Source organism: Arvicanthis niloticus, chromosome 1, assembly GCF_011762505.2.
Source record: "Arvicanthis niloticus isolate mArvNil1 chromosome 1, mArvNil1.pat.X, whole genome shotgun sequence".
Taxonomy (NCBI): Eukaryota; Metazoa; Chordata; class Mammalia; order Rodentia; family Muridae; genus Arvicanthis; species Arvicanthis niloticus.
In genome coordinates this window covers 72,606,345-72,627,544 of record NC_047658.1, presented here as the reverse complement: position 1 = coordinate 72,627,544, position 21,200 = coordinate 72,606,345, and the positions used below count along the sequence as shown (strand labels likewise).

Sequence of the window (21,200 nt, the reverse complement as noted above, 5' to 3'; positions counted from 1 at the left end):
CTCATGATAAAATATAGTTGACTATATGTATGTATATATATACAATACAATGTAATGTTGATAAACGAATAAATTGTGAAAAGGTTAACTGAAGCTAACAAACATAATTTATTTCTATTTTTATTAGTTTCATTGTGAAAACATGTAAGCATAAGCTTGGTAATTTTCAAGTTTATAATGCATTCTTGTTAATCATATTGACAATAGTATACAGTAGATATCCAGAATTCAGTCATCAAATCTAAACAGACACAAACATCACCAACACAAACCTGGATGGAAGAGAGAATCTCAGGTGTAGAAAATAAGATGGAAGAAATCGATAGTCAAAGAAAAGGCAAAATTTAAAAAGTTCATGACACAAAACATTCAGTAAATTTGAGATACTATTTTAAAATATGAAGCCTGAGAACAATAGGAATAGCAAGAGAAGATTCCAACCTCAAAGGCCCAGAAAACATCTTTAACAAAATCATAGAAGAAAATTTTCATAACTGAAGAGATGCCTATAAACATTCAAGAAGCTATAGAACACCAAATAGATAAGCCAGAAAAGAAAATTCTCCTGCCACATAATAATCAGAACACTACATCTACATAACAACAACAGCAAAAAACTATTAAAACCTACAAGGGAAAAAGACCAAGTAACATATTAAGGGCAGATGTATCAGAATTACATCTGAAATCTTAACAGAGAAATTAACAGCCAAAAGGGACTGAGCAGATGTCTTGCAGACCCTAAGATACCAAAGATGTCAACCCAGACTACTATATGAAGCAAAATTTCCAGTCACCATAGATGGAGAAACCAAAATATTTCATAACAAAACCAAACAGCACATCTGCTATATATGTGCAGGAGCCCTAGGTTCAGCCCTTGTATGCTCTTTGGTTGGTGGTTCAGTCTCTGGGAGCCCCCAAGCATCTAAGTTATTTAACTCTGTTGGTCTTCCAGATTTTTTGACTCTTGTGGAGTCCCTATCCTTTCTTGGTTCCTCAGTATTTCCCCCAACTCTTCCTAAAGAGAAATCCAGCTTGGTCTAACGTTGCCTGTGGATGTCTGCATCGCTTTTGTCAGCTACTGTGTGGAGCCTTTCAGAGGACAATTATCTGTGAATATGTGTCTGTGAATTCAGACTGAAAGATTAAAACAGATAGGGATTTGATGGATCCATCCCATCTAGGGCTGAGTGATCCAAGGGGTCTTACTCTCTGCATAGTCTGGCTGTGGGTCTCTATATTTGTTCCCATCTGCTGAAGGAAGAAGCTTCTCTAATGATGGCTAAGCAATGAGCTGATCTATGAGTATAGCATAATGTCATTAGAAGTCATTTATTGTTCTGTTTGTTGTTTTCTTGTGTTTTTTGCTTGTTTATTCTGTTGTGTTTTGTTTTGTTTTGAACAGTAGTACTTGGTTTCACCCTAAGTCCCTGGGCTATCTCGTCTCAGATCCTTGTTACCCTAGATGCATCAGGTATGGGTTCCATTTTGGAGAGTCAAATAAGATATTGACAAGGACTCCCTCCTTTCATCCTTCCCTCCTTCCTTCCCTCTTTTTCTTCTTTCCTTTCTTCCTTTTTTCCTGCTTGTCTTCCTTCCATCTCCCTTGCCCTGTTTTTTCTTCCTTCCTTCCTTCTGCAATTTCTTAGGTTCATTTTATGCCTAACTTTGATTAGTCATGTTATTTGAATTCATTTTGTCTTCTTTTGTATATTTTGAGTCATTCTAACTGTTGAGGATAAATCATGAAAAAAATTTAATCCAAATATTTAGTTCTATGGGCTTGGTCTTCTGTCAAAATCTATAATCTGAAATTGAGTTATCTCACAAATATGTGACACTCAGTGCAACAGTCACAAGTGGAAACACTCACTTTCAAGGAAGGCCATTTCATACTTAAAAGCTTTGACTTGTCAGTGATTGACACTGCATTTAGTCCCACTGTATGATCATAAGAGAGGTTTTGTTTAATACCTATTTAATATAAATACCCTTTCTAGCTATGTATTATAGTCTAGTCATTGTCTGTTCATTTCTTCACCTTTGTTTTTATTAATCTACATTCAACGGAAAACATTCTATACCCAAACTAAGAATGTTTATGATTATGACATCCAGTTTAATGTTTTTATGAGAGTCCTTAGTGAGTGAACAGTAAGTATCTTAATTTTGTCTTCTTTTGGCCTCTTTTCTGTTTATTTGTTTTGTCCTATTCTGATGTATTATTTTTTGTTTTATCTGATTATATTTTATATTACTTTATTATTATCCCTTAGTTTTTCTTTTTGAACTTTTTATTTATTCTTCTCTTGTGTACTGTATACATTCAAAACCACAGTTTATACTCCCTCCCCGCCTCCTTCCCTCCCCTCCTCCCAGTGCCTTCTACTTCACCTTCCCTGTCTATCCCTTAATTTCTCTTCAGAAAAAGGCAGACCTCCCATGGATTTCAACCAAACAGGACATATCACATTGGAATATGAGCTGTCTCTGACATTTTTACTTTGGGACCCTTTTCTTCCTAATATGTTGCCTCATCCAGCCTTAACACAAGAGGAGGTGCCTTGTCTTACTGTCTGTTAATTTTTCAGTGATACATAGAAATGAGGATAATCTGGGTGGGACAGGAAGTGAGAAAAACTGGGAAGAGTAGCCAGAGGGGAAACCATAATCAGGTATATAATATGTGAGAAAAAGATATCTATTTTGAATAAAAGGAAAAAATTAAAATCTTCTTATCTGTGAGGCACTTCAGGGAATGACAGTTAATCACCATACTAAAGGAAACTATTTGAAGATCACACAAAGGACAAATGGCATATAGAATATCCAATTGTGATATTGCTATATTTATATATCCAATTTGAACAGTCCTATATCTAGTAGTCATAAAAATATTGCTTCCCATTACTAGAGTAAAAGTTTATCTTTAAGAAGAAGGCAGAAAACAAAATTGACAGATGGCAAGTATTTAAAGTTGGGGACATGAGAGTTAATTATTATTTCCTTGAAGTTGATAAAGATTATTTGCCATATAAAAATATGCACATGTATTTGCATGAATGTATTCATCGACAAACTATGACCTTTTCTTTGCAAATCCAGGAGGCATATAAATAAGATAATTTACTAAAAAGAAATAATGCAGCATTCAAATAATGTTTACAAATATGTTAAAACAAAAAGTGTGTTTTGGACAATGGAATGAATGATTCAAGGATTTTGACAAGGTATTCCAGATTGTACTGGAGCATTTTGAAGTTTTTAGAAACCATAAATAAAAAAAACATAAATACTTATATTAATAAAGAAACAACTGAAACACTGACTGTCCTTAAAAGTATAAATACATAAATAAACCAGAAACTCAATTTCCACACTCATGGGTATATGTCAAAGATACAATTATTGTCTAAGAGAGTTCTTTCTGGTCAAATTGAGGGAAATTTAAAAAAATAAAATCAAATGACCTTACTATAATTTCAAATATGAAATAAGTTGTCATGGTAGCCCATACCTATATTTCTAAACAAGGAAAGCTGAGATAAGATGATTATGAGTTTGAGATCCTGACCTGCACAGAAAGATAAGGTACTAAAAAAAAGAGAGATAAAATATTTAAGTACATGTTAACAATGAATTATTGAATAAATGAGAAGGAAAGAAACATACAGTGTAATCCATGCATAATGACTTTATACCAAAAAACTACAATGATGAAAAGGGGATGTTATTATTTCATTTTTTATGGGACTGGGAATCAAACTCAAGGCCTCCCACATGTTAGATAAGAACTCTACCTCAGAGGTATGTTTCTTACACTTTAGAAAGAAAGAGTTTAAAACAAAGGAAAGAAAGAGATGAGAGAATGAGTGGAGAGGAGAGAGGAAGGACAGAGAATAGAATATTTAGAGGAGGGATATTAAAAATGCTACACAAGTCACATGAACAAAGTGAGCATCAACTATGGCAATTTAAGGTTCTAATGCATTTTCTCAACATAGTATATTGAAAGTAGAATTCCGCTGCTATGGTTTTACTTCCCACAAACACACAATTCTTCTTTATTAATGTAAAAATTATTAGAAAAATCCAACTAGAAGGGCATTTTACTAAATTCCTGTTTAGCACTCTTCAACTGTTAAGATTTTAACAATGAAAAAGTTTTATTTGTTCTTCTTTCATACAATACATCCTGATTGTACTTTCCTCTCCCTCTTTCCCCCACCCCCATTTCCTCTCACCTTCCCTCTCCCCAACCACTGCTCCTCAGTTTCCCTTCAGAAAAGATCAGGCATCCTAGTGATATCAACTGAACACAGATGGAGTAACAAAATACAATATCTAGGAACAAACCCTCATATCAAGACTGGGTGATCAAATCCAGTAGGAGAAAAAAGAGTCCTGAAAAAATTTTACAATTAAAAGGAGCCAAAGAACAACTCTGACTAATGGCATGTGGTACTCTGTTGATATCTGGGAGGGAAAAGAAGAAGATAGGAATTAAGTAAATATAGAAAGAGTACATAACTTGGTCAATTAAATATCAGTCATGGTTCATTAATTAGCAACAAACATACTATACTAATCAAGATGTTAATAATAGGAGTAACTGGGTGCCATATCCCTGGGAACTGTGTATAATTTAATCTTTTTATGTAAGTCTAGAAAAGTTAGTTTGGGGGTTTATTTGTTTGTTGTCTTTTAGGGGATTCCTCTTTTATTTTGGGGAGATTATGGTTTGTTAGTTTGCTTAAGATTATAATTTGTTTGTTCCTTCCATTTTCCCATTCTGAACCCTCCCATATGCTCCTTTTTACTTCCTTCAAATCCATTCTCTCTTTTTTCACTAACTGATATTACATGTATATATGTGATTTTGCATGTTCATATATATTCCCAAATAAAATCTATTGAGTCCACATGTTGTTACTTGAATGAATATTTTCAAGGCTAACTGGCTCTAAACAATTGTTTGTTTTTCTAGTCTCCGGAGAGGACTACCTCTTCCATTCTCATCTTCATTCAGTTGCCTGTAGTTCTTTGTGTAGGGTTAAGGCTTCATAGTCTTTGCCTCATCCAGTTTATCATATTCATTGATATCATTGTTGTTGATGTCTTTTATGGGGAATCACTTTGATGAGAATTTATGAGTAGAACTGATAATACTAGGACACATACTATCACAGCATACTCCATGATCTTCTGGACCTTACAATCTTTATGACCCCAATTCAAAAAGGTTCCCTGAGTTTTAGGTGATAACATGTTTTATACATGTATTCACAGTATGTGGATAATGTCTATAGAAATAGAAATTAAGTCAATATGTGAATTGACAAAAACTATCATGAAGTAAAATTTCAATAGAAACTCAGAGATGTATGTAAATCAGATGACAACAGATTAACTTTATAAAGGAAGATAAAAAATAGAACCATTAAACCATAATTCTTTGAAGATATTTTATGTACTAGTGATTTAAAGCACAGGGCCTACAAGGCTCTGCTCTAATTCTTCTGTGTATATGTTTTGTCTGTTATATTGGCTTATTTCTAACAGTGGAAGTAGATATATCTCTAACTCTTTTGCTTGCTATTGAGACTTTTCTCTCCTGTTGAGTTGCTTGATCCAGTCTTAGTTTTAGAGCATTTGCTTTGTCTTACTATATCTTGATTTGTCCTGTTTGGTTGTTAACTCTCGGAGGCCTACTTTTTTTTCTGAGGAGGAAATTGAAGGGAAGAAGATGTAGGGGAGAGGGGAGGTGGTAGGATCTTGGAGGAGTGGAGAGAGGGTAAACTGTGGTTGGGATATATAGTATGAAAGAAGAATCTATTTTTCAGATAAATAGATAGAAGATAGATAGATAGACAGATAGATAGATAGATAGATAGATAGATAGATAGATAGATAGATAGATGATAGATACTTAAATTGTTCATATCAGGTGAAAATCAAGTTTTTCTTAGCAATGTACTGTAGAGATTCTTAACATTTAAAATCAGTATATCCATCAGTCCCATACATAAAGTTGAAGAAATGCACTTGACACATATGCATACATGGAATTCCTAAATAACAAAATTTAAAATATCTTGAGCATTTCAAGTCAGACTATTATAGGAAATCCAGAAAGAGATTAATGCAATGCATGCAGGAGTGTACTGCTATTAAACAAATCCATTCCTCCATGTCTTTGTCTTACAGACCACATTTTAAGACAGAATGTAAAATGACTATTGCAAATAGCTCAGAAATAGCTTGAGAAGCCTGGCAGAAATGATTTTTAAAAAAATAATTTGTATCCAGTAGTAATTATAGTCCAAAGATAAAAACACATTTAACATACTAGGTATAAAAACAGCAGTATTCGTATTTTGTTTACTGATTTGTCTCAAAAAATAATTCCCCTTATGCTTCAAAAAATGTTAAGACCCAACAAAGAAAAAGAACTTCAAACCAATTGCACTTATAAACATAGATGCAAAAATACTCAACAAAATTTCAAAAACTGAATCCAAGAACACATCAAAAACATTATTCATCACAATGAAGTAGGCTTCATTCCAGGAATCCAGGGATAGGTGGTTCAATATAAGAAAATTCATCAACATAACCCACTAATAAACAAACTCAGAAAAAAATCACATGATCATCTCATTAGATGCTGAAAAGCCTTTGACAAAATACCATACTCCCTTCATGTTAAAAGTCTTGGAGAGGTCAGGAATTCATGGCACATATATAAATATAAAAGCAATATACAGCAAGCCAAGAGCCAACATCAAATTAAATGGAGAGAAACTTGAAGCAATCCCACTAAAATCATAGAAAAGACAAGGCTGCCCACTTTCTCCCTGTCTATTCTATATAGTACTTGAAGTTCTAGCTAGAGCAATAAGATAAACTAAAGAAGATCAAGGAGATGATTGGAAAGGAAAAAAATCAAGGTATCACTATTTGCAGATGATATGATAATATACATAAGCAACCCCTAAAATCCTACCAGAGAACTCCTACGGCTGATAAACACCTTCAGCAAAGTGGTTGAATACAAAATTAACTCAAAGAAATCAGTAACTTTTCTCTACTCAAAGGATAAATGGACTGAGAAAGAAATTAGTGAAACAACACCCTTCACAATAGCCCCAAATAACATAAAGTATCCTGGTGTAACTCTTACCAAGCAAGTGAAAAATCTATATGACAAGAACTTAAAGTTCCTGAAAAAAAAAAAAAGAAATTGAAGAAGACCTCAAAAGATGGAAAGATCTCCCATGCTCATGGATTGGTAGAATTAACATAGTAAAAATGGCTATCTTTCCAGAAGCAATATACAGATTCAATGTAATGCCCATCAAAATTCCAACACAATTCTTCACAGACATGGAAAGAGCAATTCTCAACTTTATATAGAAAAACAAAAAATCGAGAATAAACAAAAAAATTTCTCAACAATAAAAGAACTTCCTGGGGAATCACCATTTTTGAACTCAAACTATATTACAGAGCAATAGTGATAAAAACCACATAGTACTGGTACAGATACAGACAGGTCAATCAAGAATAGAATCAAAGACCAAGAAATAAAACTGCAAATCTATGGACACTTGATCTTTGACAAAGAAGCCAAAACCCATGCATTGGTAGGGGGAGGGGCAGAGGGAAAGAATCTTCAATGAATGGTGATTGTCTTAACTGGTAGTCTGCATGTAGAAGAATGCAAATTGATTCATATTTATCACCATGTACAAAGCTCAAGTCCAAGTGGATCAAGAACCTCAACATAAAACTTGGTACACTGAATCTAATAGAAGAGAAAGTGGAAAATAGCTTCAAATGTATTGATACAAGGGAATATTTCCTGAACAGAACACCAATGGCTCAGGCTCTAAGATAAACAACTGATAAATGGGACCTCATGAAACTGAAAAGCTTCTGTAAGGCAAAGGATACTGTCAATAGGACAAAACGGCAGCCAATAGATTGGGAAAAGTGTTACATTTTATTAACTCACCATTTTATTTTAGTAACATCTACTTCTTCTTAAAATATTTTTTCTATATTTAACTGAATCAACATGTTTATGCAAAATATTTTTATACTATGGAAAGTAATATAGGACATTATTGTTGATCTAAGTTTTAGGATTTATGTAAGAGTTGTCTTGAAATCTGAATATTTTCAGAAATTGAGGGCTTATAAAAATGCAAATAAAGCCAAGTTTTAATTCTCTATGCTGAAAAGACAAAGATTTTCTGACATTGAGGTTGGGAACTAGTATCGTAAAGGTGAAATATTATTAGCAACACTTACACTTAAACATTTATATAAATAAGAAATACTATAATAAAGGGAAAACAAAGAATGTTTTTTATTTCCTTTTTCTTAAACTTTGTGTTTCTTTAATTTCCTCAAGATTCTGTCCCGAATCTGCTTAGTCTTCACACTGTAGACAATAGGATTCATGAGAGGTGGAACAAGTAGGTATACATTGGCCATGAGCACATGGACAATTGGGGAAGCACTCTGCCCATAGCGACGGATCATGGATAGCCCAATCATTGGTGTATAGAAAGTGAGTACAGCACAGATGTGGGAAATGCAAGTGCTGAGTGCTTTTATCCTTTCTGCTTTGGAGGCTATACTCAGTACAGTGCCCAGGATGAGGATATAGGACAGGAGGAGAAGCAAAGAATCCAGTCCCATGGAGAAGATGACCACCATGAGGCCATAGACGCTGCTGACCCAACGGCTGGATACAGTTGTCTTTATGAGGTCCTGGTGCAGGCAGAACGGGTAGGAGAGTATGTTGATAACCCGATATTGAAGCCTCTTCAGGAGGAAGGAGGCTGGAAAAACCAGGGCTAAGGCTCTTCCAGCAATTGCCAAGCCAATTCCAACAATGACAGTATTGGTTAGAATAGCTGCATAGCGCAGAGGTTCCCGAATTGCTACAAAGCGGTCAAATGCCATGGCCAATAGCACTGCTGACTCAATAATTGAGAAAACATGAATGAAGTACATCTGAACTAGACAAGCATTAAAGGGGATCTCCCGGGCTTGGAACCAAAACACGCTGAACATGGTAGGTAAGGTCGTAGTGGAGAGGCCCAGATCAGTGAGTGCCAGCATAGACAAAAAGTAGTACATTGGCTGGTGGAGGGAAGACTCAGTTCTGATAATGAATAAGATGGTAATGTTTCCTGCAATAGAAGTGGCATAAACCAAAAAGATAGGGATGGAAATCAGGCCATATCTAGTTTCAAGGCCTGGGAAACCAGTCAGAAGGAATCGAGGGTACAGGGTGGAATCATTGATGACAGACATTATGCTAATAAAAGACCCTTCAATCTGCAATGGAAAATATAAACATAGAAAATTAAGGTCAATTCTAGCTCTATAATAATGAACAAAGCTTGGATGTTCTACTCTGTGCTAGGTATTTTAATTACTCCCTGCTCATTATATTTAATTAGCCTTGCATTTCCTAATCAACCCATTAATTATTCTTTTTTTATTGTATACTTACTAAGAGCATAATAAAGGAAATATGGCAATGCTAAAATAGGAAGGTCTATAATAAATATCTTAAAGCTTGTCAAGTGTAGGCTTGTGAATAGGGACTATATTAAATATGGACTTAATCCTTCATTTTTTAAAACACATGGTGTTATCTAAACAGAGAGGGTACTAAGTAACAAAATGGCAGAAATCCAAACTGTTGAAAAAGGGAAAATATTGTGTTATAGGTATAAGCAGATGCTATAGAGCCAGAGTAAATCTTTATATAGGTTCTATAACTAAATTCAAATTTTAAAAAAATGGATGAGAAGTAGAAAATGTACAACTTGTGGGCTTACTCTTAATGACTTCAAGAATGTGATAAGAAACAGTCACCTTGAGAACATTTAAATTTGTGACAAAGTACAATCAGTGTAAAAATAATCTGAATGTTCACAAAAAAAGACAGAAGAAGCTTTTAGACAGTTATTAATAATAAAATAGTGGGCAAAAGTAATTTCTAGTAGTGAGTACCATGAGGAATATACAGTTGCAAAGTTTAGGCAGACAAAATGGAGATGGATAATATAGATCATCATGAAGTTTAGAAATCTAGTACAGCTTGCTTATTTTATTTAATTCTGTCATTTGTTAACAGAATAACAGACTCATATAGAAACTTCGGTAAACAATTAAGATAAATCCAGTTACGTTATGACAAGCATAAGGTGTACATGCTGAGAGGAATTGGTATACTGTGCCAAATGAGGAATTTGTAATGCTACATAGAGAAAGGATGGGAAAACACTTCGCGGATCAACAGGAAAGACATAAACATAGGAATGCAGTGTCCAGTTGCAAGAAGAGCTGTGAGCTTCCTGAACACCAGATAGAGTTATCCATAGATTGGGTATGCTAGGCACCAACCATAACCAAACTTATTTCTATAGAGTATTCTCTGTTAAAATTCTACATCAAAATTCCTATGCCCCATTTACCTAGTTATTTTCTTCTATCAACAGAATCATTCCGCAATTTTCCCTGATTAGTTTAATTATAACTGAGTATATAATTCTCTACAGAGGTAACATAAGTTTTCCATGGTGATGGTAATATCCTTTCTTTTAAGATATAAAAAGCAAGGAAAATAAAATAATCTATGTGCATATTATTTTTTACACAGTGGTCTAAATGCTATAATAATATTACATTTTGGGAAATACTGCTTTTTATACATTACCTTCACTTCCCTTATTTTGATGTCATAAGTTTCTGATCTACTTTGTCATTGAGTAATAACAATCTTTTTGGCACCCAAATTTATTTTCTTTCTTCCTTATACCCACCCTCAGTAGTTTGAATTTTCTTCAGTCTCCTTCTCAGGGAGCTCCACCAGCTCATGTCTTGGGTAACTCTCTTACTCCTTAGAAATATTTCCAATTTAGAGGATTCAGTCTTGAGTCATCATTGCTCACAAACATGAGCACCTGTCTTCAATGGCTACCCATAGAGTCAGGGAAAGTTGGGTGACAATTGTAATCTGCTACTTCAACTATTTTAGACTGAGATATCACTAAACTTCCTTGAACATAAAAACAAAGTGGTATGAACTACAGAACTTTATTAATATTTAAGATATTTGAGGAAAATAAATGAAGTGCCACACACAGCATCTGATAGTTTGATCTCAAGGAAAGAAAAATATTGATCAAAATAGTGGATATTAATATTAAACATAGCAACCACAGTCACTGACTCAAAGACACTGTGATCAATAGTTTTAGGCAACATCAAGTAGGATTTTTAAGTGCTGGTATTTGTAGGAGTGAGGAAAAGAGGAGTTCAAAGCATCACCAAGTACCTCCCACTTCACCAGTTTTGACATTTTAATCTTTATTTAGTATTTTACAGTACTGTCTTTGAGCCACAATGATGTCAGTAATGAATTTCCATTATAGATACTACATTCTCTCACTACAAGGTTATTTTTAACAGTTTTTGAAGATAATAGTCTAGCAGGGTTGGGAGAACAGATATTTTATCCCTTTTTTTCTATTCCAGAAATCATTAAGAGAATGATTTCTCTTAATCTAAGATCAGCAGAGGCTCTCAACTTCCTTTCAATGTACTAGATTCTTTAAACATATAATGCAGTAATCTTATACCCACTATTCTTACCTCAAAGCACAGGCACACCTGAGTCTTTAAGTGCAGACAGGCATTCACCCTGACTCAGAGTTTTTAGTCTATCAATCTGAGGAACTCTCCATAGGTTTCTAAAGTCATTGAAGACTGAAATAAATAAATAAATAAATAAATAAATAAATAAATAAATAAATAAATAAAGAAGAATAAGACACACAGTGTGTTCTGAGGCATAGAGATCTTTATGGAAACACAGGTACCTCAAAGCAATGTTCAGTGTCTTTGGTGACTCTAGAGCCTACACTGGGTATTTTATGCCTTGAATATATCCTTTGGGAAAAAGGATTATATGCCTTTGACAATATCCAGGCAGGTGCTCCATCATCACCTTGCTTCTTTTAAGGACTCTGGCCTCCTTATCCCTTTTGACTAGTACATTCCATCTAGCACATTTTTTTCTCAATAAAACATTTGGGGATAATAATTGATGGCAAAGCTATTTATCCTCTACAAGGGCAGATGATAGACAGGTCTACCTAGCCTCTCATATTGGGAAGCAATTCAGGAGTGCACTAAGGATCATTTGATGCAGACAAACAGTGAATGTCATTATGTTTTTCTTGAAATTTTATTTAAAAGTATTGTGAAAAATTCATAGTCCTGAATACTACATTTAATTCACTATATCAAATACTTGACTAAGGCATATAACATGAGAGATTATTTCTCAATGATTTCTGAGAAGCAAGCATAACCTGATATCCCAGGAAGAGCATAATACACAAAAATAAACATGCATGACTACCATGGATTTATTATAAAATTTAAACCAAATCATTATAAATACAATTTAAACACACACACACACACACACACACACACACTTCTTGTTTTGTATTTGATTCAGTCATTAAAAAAAAACTCTTATATGTTAAGCTCCAAGTAACTTACTATTATCTTATAAGAAGAGGACCACTTTATAATATAAAGTGAGGAAGATATTTTGCTAAATTTAAAATTAATGACAATACAAACTATGTTAAACTCAAAATACACGATAATTTTTTCATGTGACTAAGCCCAAAACTACTATAAACATCAATCTTAGTTAGAAAATATAATAGTAAGACAATATCCCCATAGACAAAAAAGATAATAATATTAACTGTGTTCAGCTCCAAAATCTGTGCAATGTTACTCAATATAAATAGATGAGAAAAACACAGATATTCAAAGATAAGTAACTTTATTATTCTTCACAGTCAATAGTAATGAACTATTTGCAAATAAAAAGATCTTAATGAAAAGTCAGGAAAACCAGGAAGTTAATTAATCAGGGTTAGGAACATTCAAATTTTATAGCTAAATCCATTTCTTAGTGTCAGTAAGAAGAAAATGAAACCCCAGCCACATTGTGTAATTCTGGTATCAAAACTACAGAGGAAGAAAAACTTTGATAAAGGATTAACCAGACACTTAGACTTATAACTTTAAATTTTTATGACATAAATTTAAGACTATCTATAAAATTAAAAGATATATTATGCTGCAGATTAGATAATATAATATTGTAAGAATAGTTAGGCACTACAAATGTACTATAAGCTCAAACTTTTTAGAAAGAAGATGCACAGAAAACATAAGCATCAAAAGATATAGTTACAAATATTTGAAGTTGAAGTAGTGTTGATTTGTTGGGTTGATGCCATCTATAGTAATATTAAATTTAAGCAATTGCAAAACATTGTAGCAATACAGAGGACCAAAATTATTTTCACAAATATACTTTTATTACATGACACATTATTGAGATTCAAGAGTAATGCTTAAACAGTTGATTCTTTGGGAACTATGCAGTCGTATAAACTATACCTTGATCTTATCTTACCCTGAACAAAAGTAAATTCTACATAAGTTGTATACCCAAACATGAAAAATAGGTCATAAAATTTCAAAACTCACATAGAAGAACATGAATGACAGTAGAAATAAGCATACACGTTACTTTAATATCTCTCACTTCAAACACGTCCTTCACTGCTGACCCTACAAGAATATAGCTGACTTCAGCGAACAATTTTTCCTTTATGAGTACCATGATGCTATGGTTGGCCAATAAAAAAATGCTTAATAGACAATGTATACAAAAGTCTTCTGCATTTCTGTTTGATTTTGCTTCTACTATACAGAGATCAAAGACAAGCATAGCAGACATTCCATGACGTATAACCCTCCAATTTCAACCTTAGGCAAATGGCTCAGCTCTTTATGAATCTGCCAGTCATTACTTTACTTGGCATCTCAACTATAATCACTCTGCACACTAGAGGGCACATTTCTAGCTTAGTAGTCAACATTATGTCTTCTCTCCCCATCCATGCTTTAAGAGGGGTCAGTTTGCCATTCTCTGCTGACTTCCTGCTTGATGGCTTCTTCATCATGGTCCTGAAGGCAGTTCTGGGTTGAAAATGGTGGATAATGTATTCCCCACAGAAATGTTTGTTTTGTTTTGTTTTGTTTTTTCTCAAAGCAATCTGTGTAAACCTTTTGGGTATAAAGTGAGTAGAATGAACTCCAAGCTATAATTTAACCTTCTTTGGATAATCAATCTTCTTTAATGCTAATGTACTATTTAGACTTATATTTACTCCCGATACATACTGAAAGGTTAATAGTTAAAATATATAAGTATTTCCCAACACTGTGAAAATTACTATGTAGTTGCTCTTTCTAATTTGAACTCCAAATAACATAATGAATACATGTATGTTTCTTTTCTTTCTTCCTTCCTCCCTTCCTTTCTTTTTTGTTTTTTGTTTGTTTGCTTTTGGCTGGTTTGGTTTGGCTTGGTTTGATTTTGTTTTTTTAAAGCAGCCCTTCTTTGTGTAGCCCTGGCTGTCCAGGAACTCACTCTGTAGATCAGGCTTGCCTGGAACTCCTGCCTCTACCTCCCAAGTTCTGGGATTGACAGCATGAGTCATTATGCCCACCTTAGATATTTCTTAAAGTACACTAAAAGTAAAGCAAATTCATATATTAACCTTTATTTAAAATTAAGAATTCAAAATACTATTATATTTATTAACTTATTTATTGATTTATGTCTATTTGACTCACAAATCCACTGGTTCTCCCTGTCTGCCCGACTGAGATGGGGTTATAGGCAAACCTGGTGATGGTCAGGGTTGGTTCTCTCTGTCTTTGTCCTGCTAACGTGTGATTATAAGCACACCTGGCCATGCCCAGGATCTAACTCAATTCCTCCTGCTCACACAGCTGGCATTTAAAACGCTAGCTCTCCCTCATCATTCAAGTCAGCCATACTGATTTTTACAATGCACTGTTGTTTACATATCCACAGTATTTAAAGAAATGGCTACCACAATACTTATTTCATTTGTCTCCATATATTTGACTTGGGTTACAAAATTAGAGATAAAATTTACATTTGTGTTTTATGATTTGGGGAAGACTAGACACATAATGCTTTGTTAATGGGGCAATTATGGTCCCATGCTCAAAAAGAGCACAATTCAACTGAGAATAAAGACAGTATATATGAAATAGTAAAATTTTACCCGTAAAGGCTAGCATCCTAGTGAAGATGACAAAGAAATCAATTATCTACAATAAATTAATTGAAAGCACAACATAAAGACCTGTACAGACTTGTATAAAAAAGACTATTGTCAAATAAAATTGCTTTCTCAATTTTTATTATTGTTAATTGTTAAATCTATTTTTCATAAGAAATGTTACTATAATAGTTTTATAATGTAAAAAATATATAGTTTTTAAAAACTGAGTTCCCATTACATGTGTTTTCTATTATTAAATCTCATAATAATCTTAGGTACAGAAAAGGGCCATAGTAATTGTCACAATTTGGCCATGAGAACCTAAATAATATCATGACTAAAATTAATTGAGACTGCATATTTAGAAGGAAAAATAATTAGTTTATTCTAATTTAGCCAGATATGACCCATTAACTATAGTATATATTTTCCATGTAATAAAACAAACATCTTTTCTAATATTTCCCAGGGCAAAAATCAGAGGAATGAGTAACTTAAATCCTTCTATTTAACCTAAGCTTGCGGACAATTCCTAGACGAATCTGTTTTGTCCTCACACTGTAGACAACTGGGTTAAGCACTGGGGGGAGAAGCAGGTAGATGTCAGCCATGAGGATGTGGACTATGGGAGAGAGATGTTTCCCGAAGCGATGGACCATTGACACCCCAATTACTGGTACAAAGAAGATGAGCACCACACAGACATGGGAAACACAGGTGTTCAGAGCCTTTAGTCGCTCTTCACGGGATGCAATACTCAGCACTGCATTCAGAATAAGAACATAAGAAATAAGTATGAAGACTGAATCCACACCTAGGGTAGCAATAACTACACATAGTCCATAGACACTGTTGATCCTGGCATCAGAGCAGGACAGCCTCAGAACATCCTGGTGTAAGCAGAAGGCATGGGAGAGGGCATTGATATGGCAATAATGATATTGTCTCAGTAGCAAAGGTGTAGGCAGAACAACTCCCATGCTTCGTAGCAAGCAGGCAATACCAATCTTGCCAATCACACTGTTGGTAAGGATGGTAGAATAGTGCAGTGGATGGCAGATTGCTATGAAACGGTCAAAAGACATAGCCAGAAGCACTGAGGACTCCAAAAATGTAAATGTGTGGATGAAGAACAACTGAGCATAGCAAGCACTGGCCTGTATCTCTCGGACATCCAACCACAGCACAGTCAGCATTGTGGGAAGTGTAGACATGGACATACCTAGGTCAGTCAGTGCCAAGATGGACAGGAAGTAGTACATAGGCTGATGGAGTGAGGACTCTATCCAAATAACAGAGAGAATGGTTACATTACCAATGAAGGCTACCAAATAAGCAAGGCAGAAAGGCACTGAGAGCCAAGAATGGACATACTCCAGTCCAGGAAAACCCTTCAGGATAAATATGGGCTCTGTAACATCACTGCTATTCCAGGCAAGCATGATGAGCATCAAGTGGCTTGACAGGTTCTTCTTTATTGCTCAGTCAAATTTGTATCACAATAAACAATGCAATTAGGACAAAAATATACATTCCCTCTAGTTCATCTTGGAAGAAAGAAGAAAATGACAGTGGTTATTATGTAAGAAATATTTTCTCAAATTATGGAATCTCAAGAGTGTGTGCCCAATAAATACAGTCATCTATGACAAATAACTTGACAGATTTTCATCAGAAACACCAGAAAAATATGTGATACAGAAAAATACAGAAAGTTTTACTCTATAATACAATGACAGAAGTAGAGAAAAACCAGAGTAAAAGCATAGTATTTTTCACGTTCTTCCTCAGAAATGCTCTTGAGTCAAGTGGTGAGTGCTGTTAGGCTGCAACTGAACTGCTCCCGTGACACCAACACACACAACTGCCCCCGTGACACCAACACACACTCCTTCAAAGATCTTTATTCCACATCATAGCTTAATCACAGAAATCCTTCTGTTGGTGACTTTCTGTATGTTCTCTCAGAAAAAAACATAAAAGCAATATGTTTAACAACATTGTTTATCATGCTTAAAAATATTAAAGAAGAGTATGTCATTTTGCTGTTATTCATTTCTTAGAAAGAGGGGCAGAGAGAGTCTAAAAGATCAAGTCTAGAGCATTGCATGTGCTTTGCAAACAGCCTACCCTGAGCTACACTTTCCAGCACCTGTGATTTCTTGATTCACTGTTTTCTCTTTCAGAAGACTTTATAACTTTTAACAGAACAGTCAATTTAGATATTAAGTGTTGTCTTTGCACTTACTGGAAACACAGAGGAACCTCTTAAATGCAGCAGCAGCTCAGCATCTACCTCATTTCTCCTGAAAGACGTTGCCTCTCACTTGGGTAAATCAGCCCTAACCTAAAGAAAAAAACTGTTCCAAATGAAGTCTTAGCATTTTGCAATGTACCTCCAACTGTTCCAACAGTGACACTTTATTATCATAGTTATGTTTTGTTTAAATGTTATGTGATTATGCTTCATTTAATATTTATATTTATTTTTAATTTTCCCTCTAATCTATCGGGAAACAACAAAGGGCTTAGGCAATACCGCCTGTATTTTCAAAGAAGATTTAAGTTACAAGCTACACATCTCTCACATGATGAAAATTTCTCTAGTTTTTGCAGAGTCAAGTTTTCCCTCATCCTCTGTGTCAGAATCAGACCTGCTTCTCCAGTCCAGCCCTGAGCAGGAAAAGTATGCTTCCCTTGGGCTCATGGGCTTTACTAAAGCAATCTGCACCCCTGCTAAGCTTTCCTTACTCTCTCACACACACACACTCACACACACACACATCATTTCTACTGAAGTCTCTGACACTATTTTCCTAACTCAGAATGTTTCCTGTATTTCCTGTTTACCAATTGTTCTTATGGAAACACTCTAGACATTGGTATCAACATATGTAGAACATACAACAAATGTACAAATGTGTTCATATATACAGGCACACATGTACACACACAGAGACAGACACACACAAAGCTAGTCTTTTAGAAAAATAGGAAATTTTCTCTTATTCCATGCCAAGACATTATTCTATTTCTCTAAATAAGATAGGTTATGATTTCATAATTGTCTTGTTCCTGCTCTGAATCTCCTTTATGCTGATTTTAATGTTTGGAAATTTTCAGTTACAGGGTTGTTCATATACTGAACCTGAAGAATATAACAAACATTAATATCCTTCTTTATACTTTAATTTTTTTCTGGTTCATGTATTTAAAGCATGCAGCACATCCATATTTTATGTATGTATATATAAATGATTATTAGAGACAAGAAAATTATCCTATTACCTTCTTCAGATAACATTTTTGAATGTATATGTGTGTAGTAAGAGCATCTAAGACCTATTCAACAACCAACCAAATTTGTATAAATCAGTACATTATTTATTTTAGTTCTTAGGCTATTAGATTTCTATTCTTATGTAAGTTTCATCCTTTGACCCATTTCTTCCCATTTCATACCCTTGGCTATCTGCATTAGCTGGCATCCTATTCTGTACAGTTTTGATTTATCATTCATCCATCTCTCAGTATACCATCTGCCATGCTTTTCACTTGATCTCTCTACAGTTGTCCTTTCTTGGCTCATTTTATTCTATTTTCAGGTCATTAATTTGGTTGATTTGGGGGTTGAATATAGTTAAATTACACTGAGATTGAGAAATAACGGAACAACACTGAGAGTAAAGACCACTGCTAATGAAGCACAGGGAAAACACTTGAGTCACACACTAACCTCATAATTAAGGGAAATCTGCCAAGGACAAGATGCAGTCTTCCCATCATCATAACTGTGGTTCTCAAAAACACTTGTCAAATGGCAAGTTTGTCTGAAATTGCCAAAAAAAAAAAAAAAAAAAAAAAATGGAGTGGGGCATGATGATGTGTTTCTCATTTCAAAATTGACATTCCTGCTTGAATTACACAAATACTTTATAATAATTTTTGTCTCCAGAAGTATATGTTAACACATAATATGCTAAAAGTCTTCCCACCATTTATTTGTAATTGAAAATCAACACTTACCTCAGGTTTATGCATAAGCAAATGGATCATCAGGAAATTTTGGTAAGCCACCAATAGCCCATTTCCCAAATGACTAATAGTTGTGTTATTTCCTTCTGACTAAACTTTCCTACTGTAGATAAAGTCATATTCTCTTTTTCTTTCTATTTCTATTTTGTTTCTCCTTCTTTGTCTCTTTTCATTTACTTTTTGAATGTCCTATTTGTCTCTCTTTCCTATTGTTATTTCTATTTCAGTTTTATCTAAACTTGTTTTTTCAGCATGTAATTATGTTTTTCTATTTTTTTTTTTTTTTTTTTTTGCCGTTGTCTCTGCATTTTCCCTTGTATTTCTGTTTTAGTTCTTGATACCTTTGGTTTTTAACCCTCACCTGAGATAAAGTCTGTACTGGATGCAGGTGCTCTTTGATTCTGGGAGTCCTAAGGCTTGTTATTTAGTCCTCTGCCTCTATAAATATTCCTCATTTCTCCTGGGGTAGAACACAGGGGATTGTTTTTAAAATCTGCTAGATACTCAGAAGGGAAATTATGCACACAGCATTTTACCATCAGTTAGAGCACAGAACTTCAATCCTCAAAATGTATCCTTACTGCTATCTATGCTTCCTACTTTTTCCTTTATAGGCAGTAGTTTTTTATATTTTTCAAATAAGCTCAATGAGGTAAGTTCATTAAAAGTTTATTTTAAATTACATTTTGAATATTTGTTGTAGGTAAAATATAATTATAGCATTTTTTTCTTCCAACTCCTCTCTCCATCCCTTCCTATGCTCCCCCAACTCTTCCTCAAATTTTGACCTCTTTTTCTTTAATTATTACTGATATATATATATATATATATGTATGTGCTTAGTTAAGCATAAATGTATATATATATATGCTGTTATGAAAATATTCTTTTATTCACACACACAACACACAGACCCTAACAAATATATAAATGCAGCCTTTTGAGTCTACTTAGTATAGCTTGTATGTTTGAGTTTTTTGTATATTTTTAGGTATTACCATTTGGTATCAGATAAACAATTAGGGAGCTCACCTGTGAGGAAGACTCTAGTCAGCATCATTACTTGCTTGTCATGCTTCATCTAGCAATGAGGGCCTGTGATATTTCCCCTGTCAACATGGGCATGCCAATTGGTGTTGGTCACTGTTCAGGTCTTCTTTGGGCAGGCATATTGTTGAGATTTTACAATGTAGCTTCCCATCATATCTAGAAGATATAATCTTGCAGAATTCCTGGTTCTCCATTCATGATAAAGAACAAAAATGCACAAAACTATGCCCTCCCCAGCCTTGAGCAGTCTGAACGAACAGACCTTGTTTGCCACACAGGACCTTAACACCTAGGTGAATCCTGCTGCTTTGTTTACACTTGCTACTTCCTATAGGACCTTAACACCTAAGTGAATCCTGATACTTTGTTTACACCTGCAACTTCCTACAGGACCTTAATACCTAGGTGAATCCTGCTACTGTTTTTACACTTGCAACTTCCAGCAAGAACTTTGAAGAGGAGACTGCCCACTGAGCCTGCTTTGCAGCTGAAACAAAGGATGGGTTCAGTGTGGCTTTCCCTATATATTACAAGAGCTGAACATTAAACTCAGAGCCTTGATCAGAAAACTTTGTCTTGTCTTCATGCTTCTCTTGCCTTGCCTCCTTTTTCATTTCCAGCCCCGTTCAGTGGACCCAGTTCATCCATGGCCTCAAGGCCATTTACACAAAATAAAACAAACTCAGCAGGTTATGTTTATATAGACTGTACATACACATACATTTTGTGTGGTGGGAAGTTGAAGTGTCAGTGTTTGTGTGTGTACCAAATACAATTGAAGAAAAATCTATCAACTTGAGAGTGATAAGAGCATATGAGAGTTTCAAAGTGGGTAACTGTGAAAGGCTGAAGTGAGGAAAAGGAGCTAATTCTATTTCTATTAAA

General features: G+C 34.5%; 2 protein-coding genes across 2 annotated transcripts; both read right to left on the bottom strand.

The window, feature by feature from the left end:
- Window positions 1-7,775: 7,775 nt before the first annotated feature.
- LOC117717434 (olfactory receptor 51G2-like) lies at window positions 7,776-11,917 on the bottom strand. The gene is made up of 2 exons (XM_034514679.2): window positions 11,686-11,917; window positions 7,776-9,357 (listed from the first exon to the last, which is right to left on the bottom strand). The coding sequence occupies exon 2, from the start codon at window positions 9,331-9,333 to the stop codon at window positions 8,392-8,394; it is 942 nt and encodes a 313-aa protein (XP_034370570.1). The 5' UTR covers window positions 9,334-9,357; window positions 11,686-11,917; the 3' UTR covers window positions 7,776-8,391.
- Window positions 11,918-13,420: 1,503 nt separating this feature from the next.
- LOC117713238 (olfactory receptor 51L1) lies at window positions 13,421-19,664 on the bottom strand. The gene is made up of 2 exons (XM_076939518.1): window positions 19,257-19,664; window positions 13,421-16,777 (listed from the first exon to the last, which is right to left on the bottom strand). Exon 2 carries the CDS (start codon window positions 16,679-16,681, stop codon window positions 15,725-15,727), a length of 957 nt encoding a protein of 318 aa, XP_076795633.1. The 5' UTR covers window positions 16,682-16,777; window positions 19,257-19,664; the 3' UTR covers window positions 13,421-15,724.
- Window positions 19,665-21,200: the final 1,536 nt, after the last annotated feature.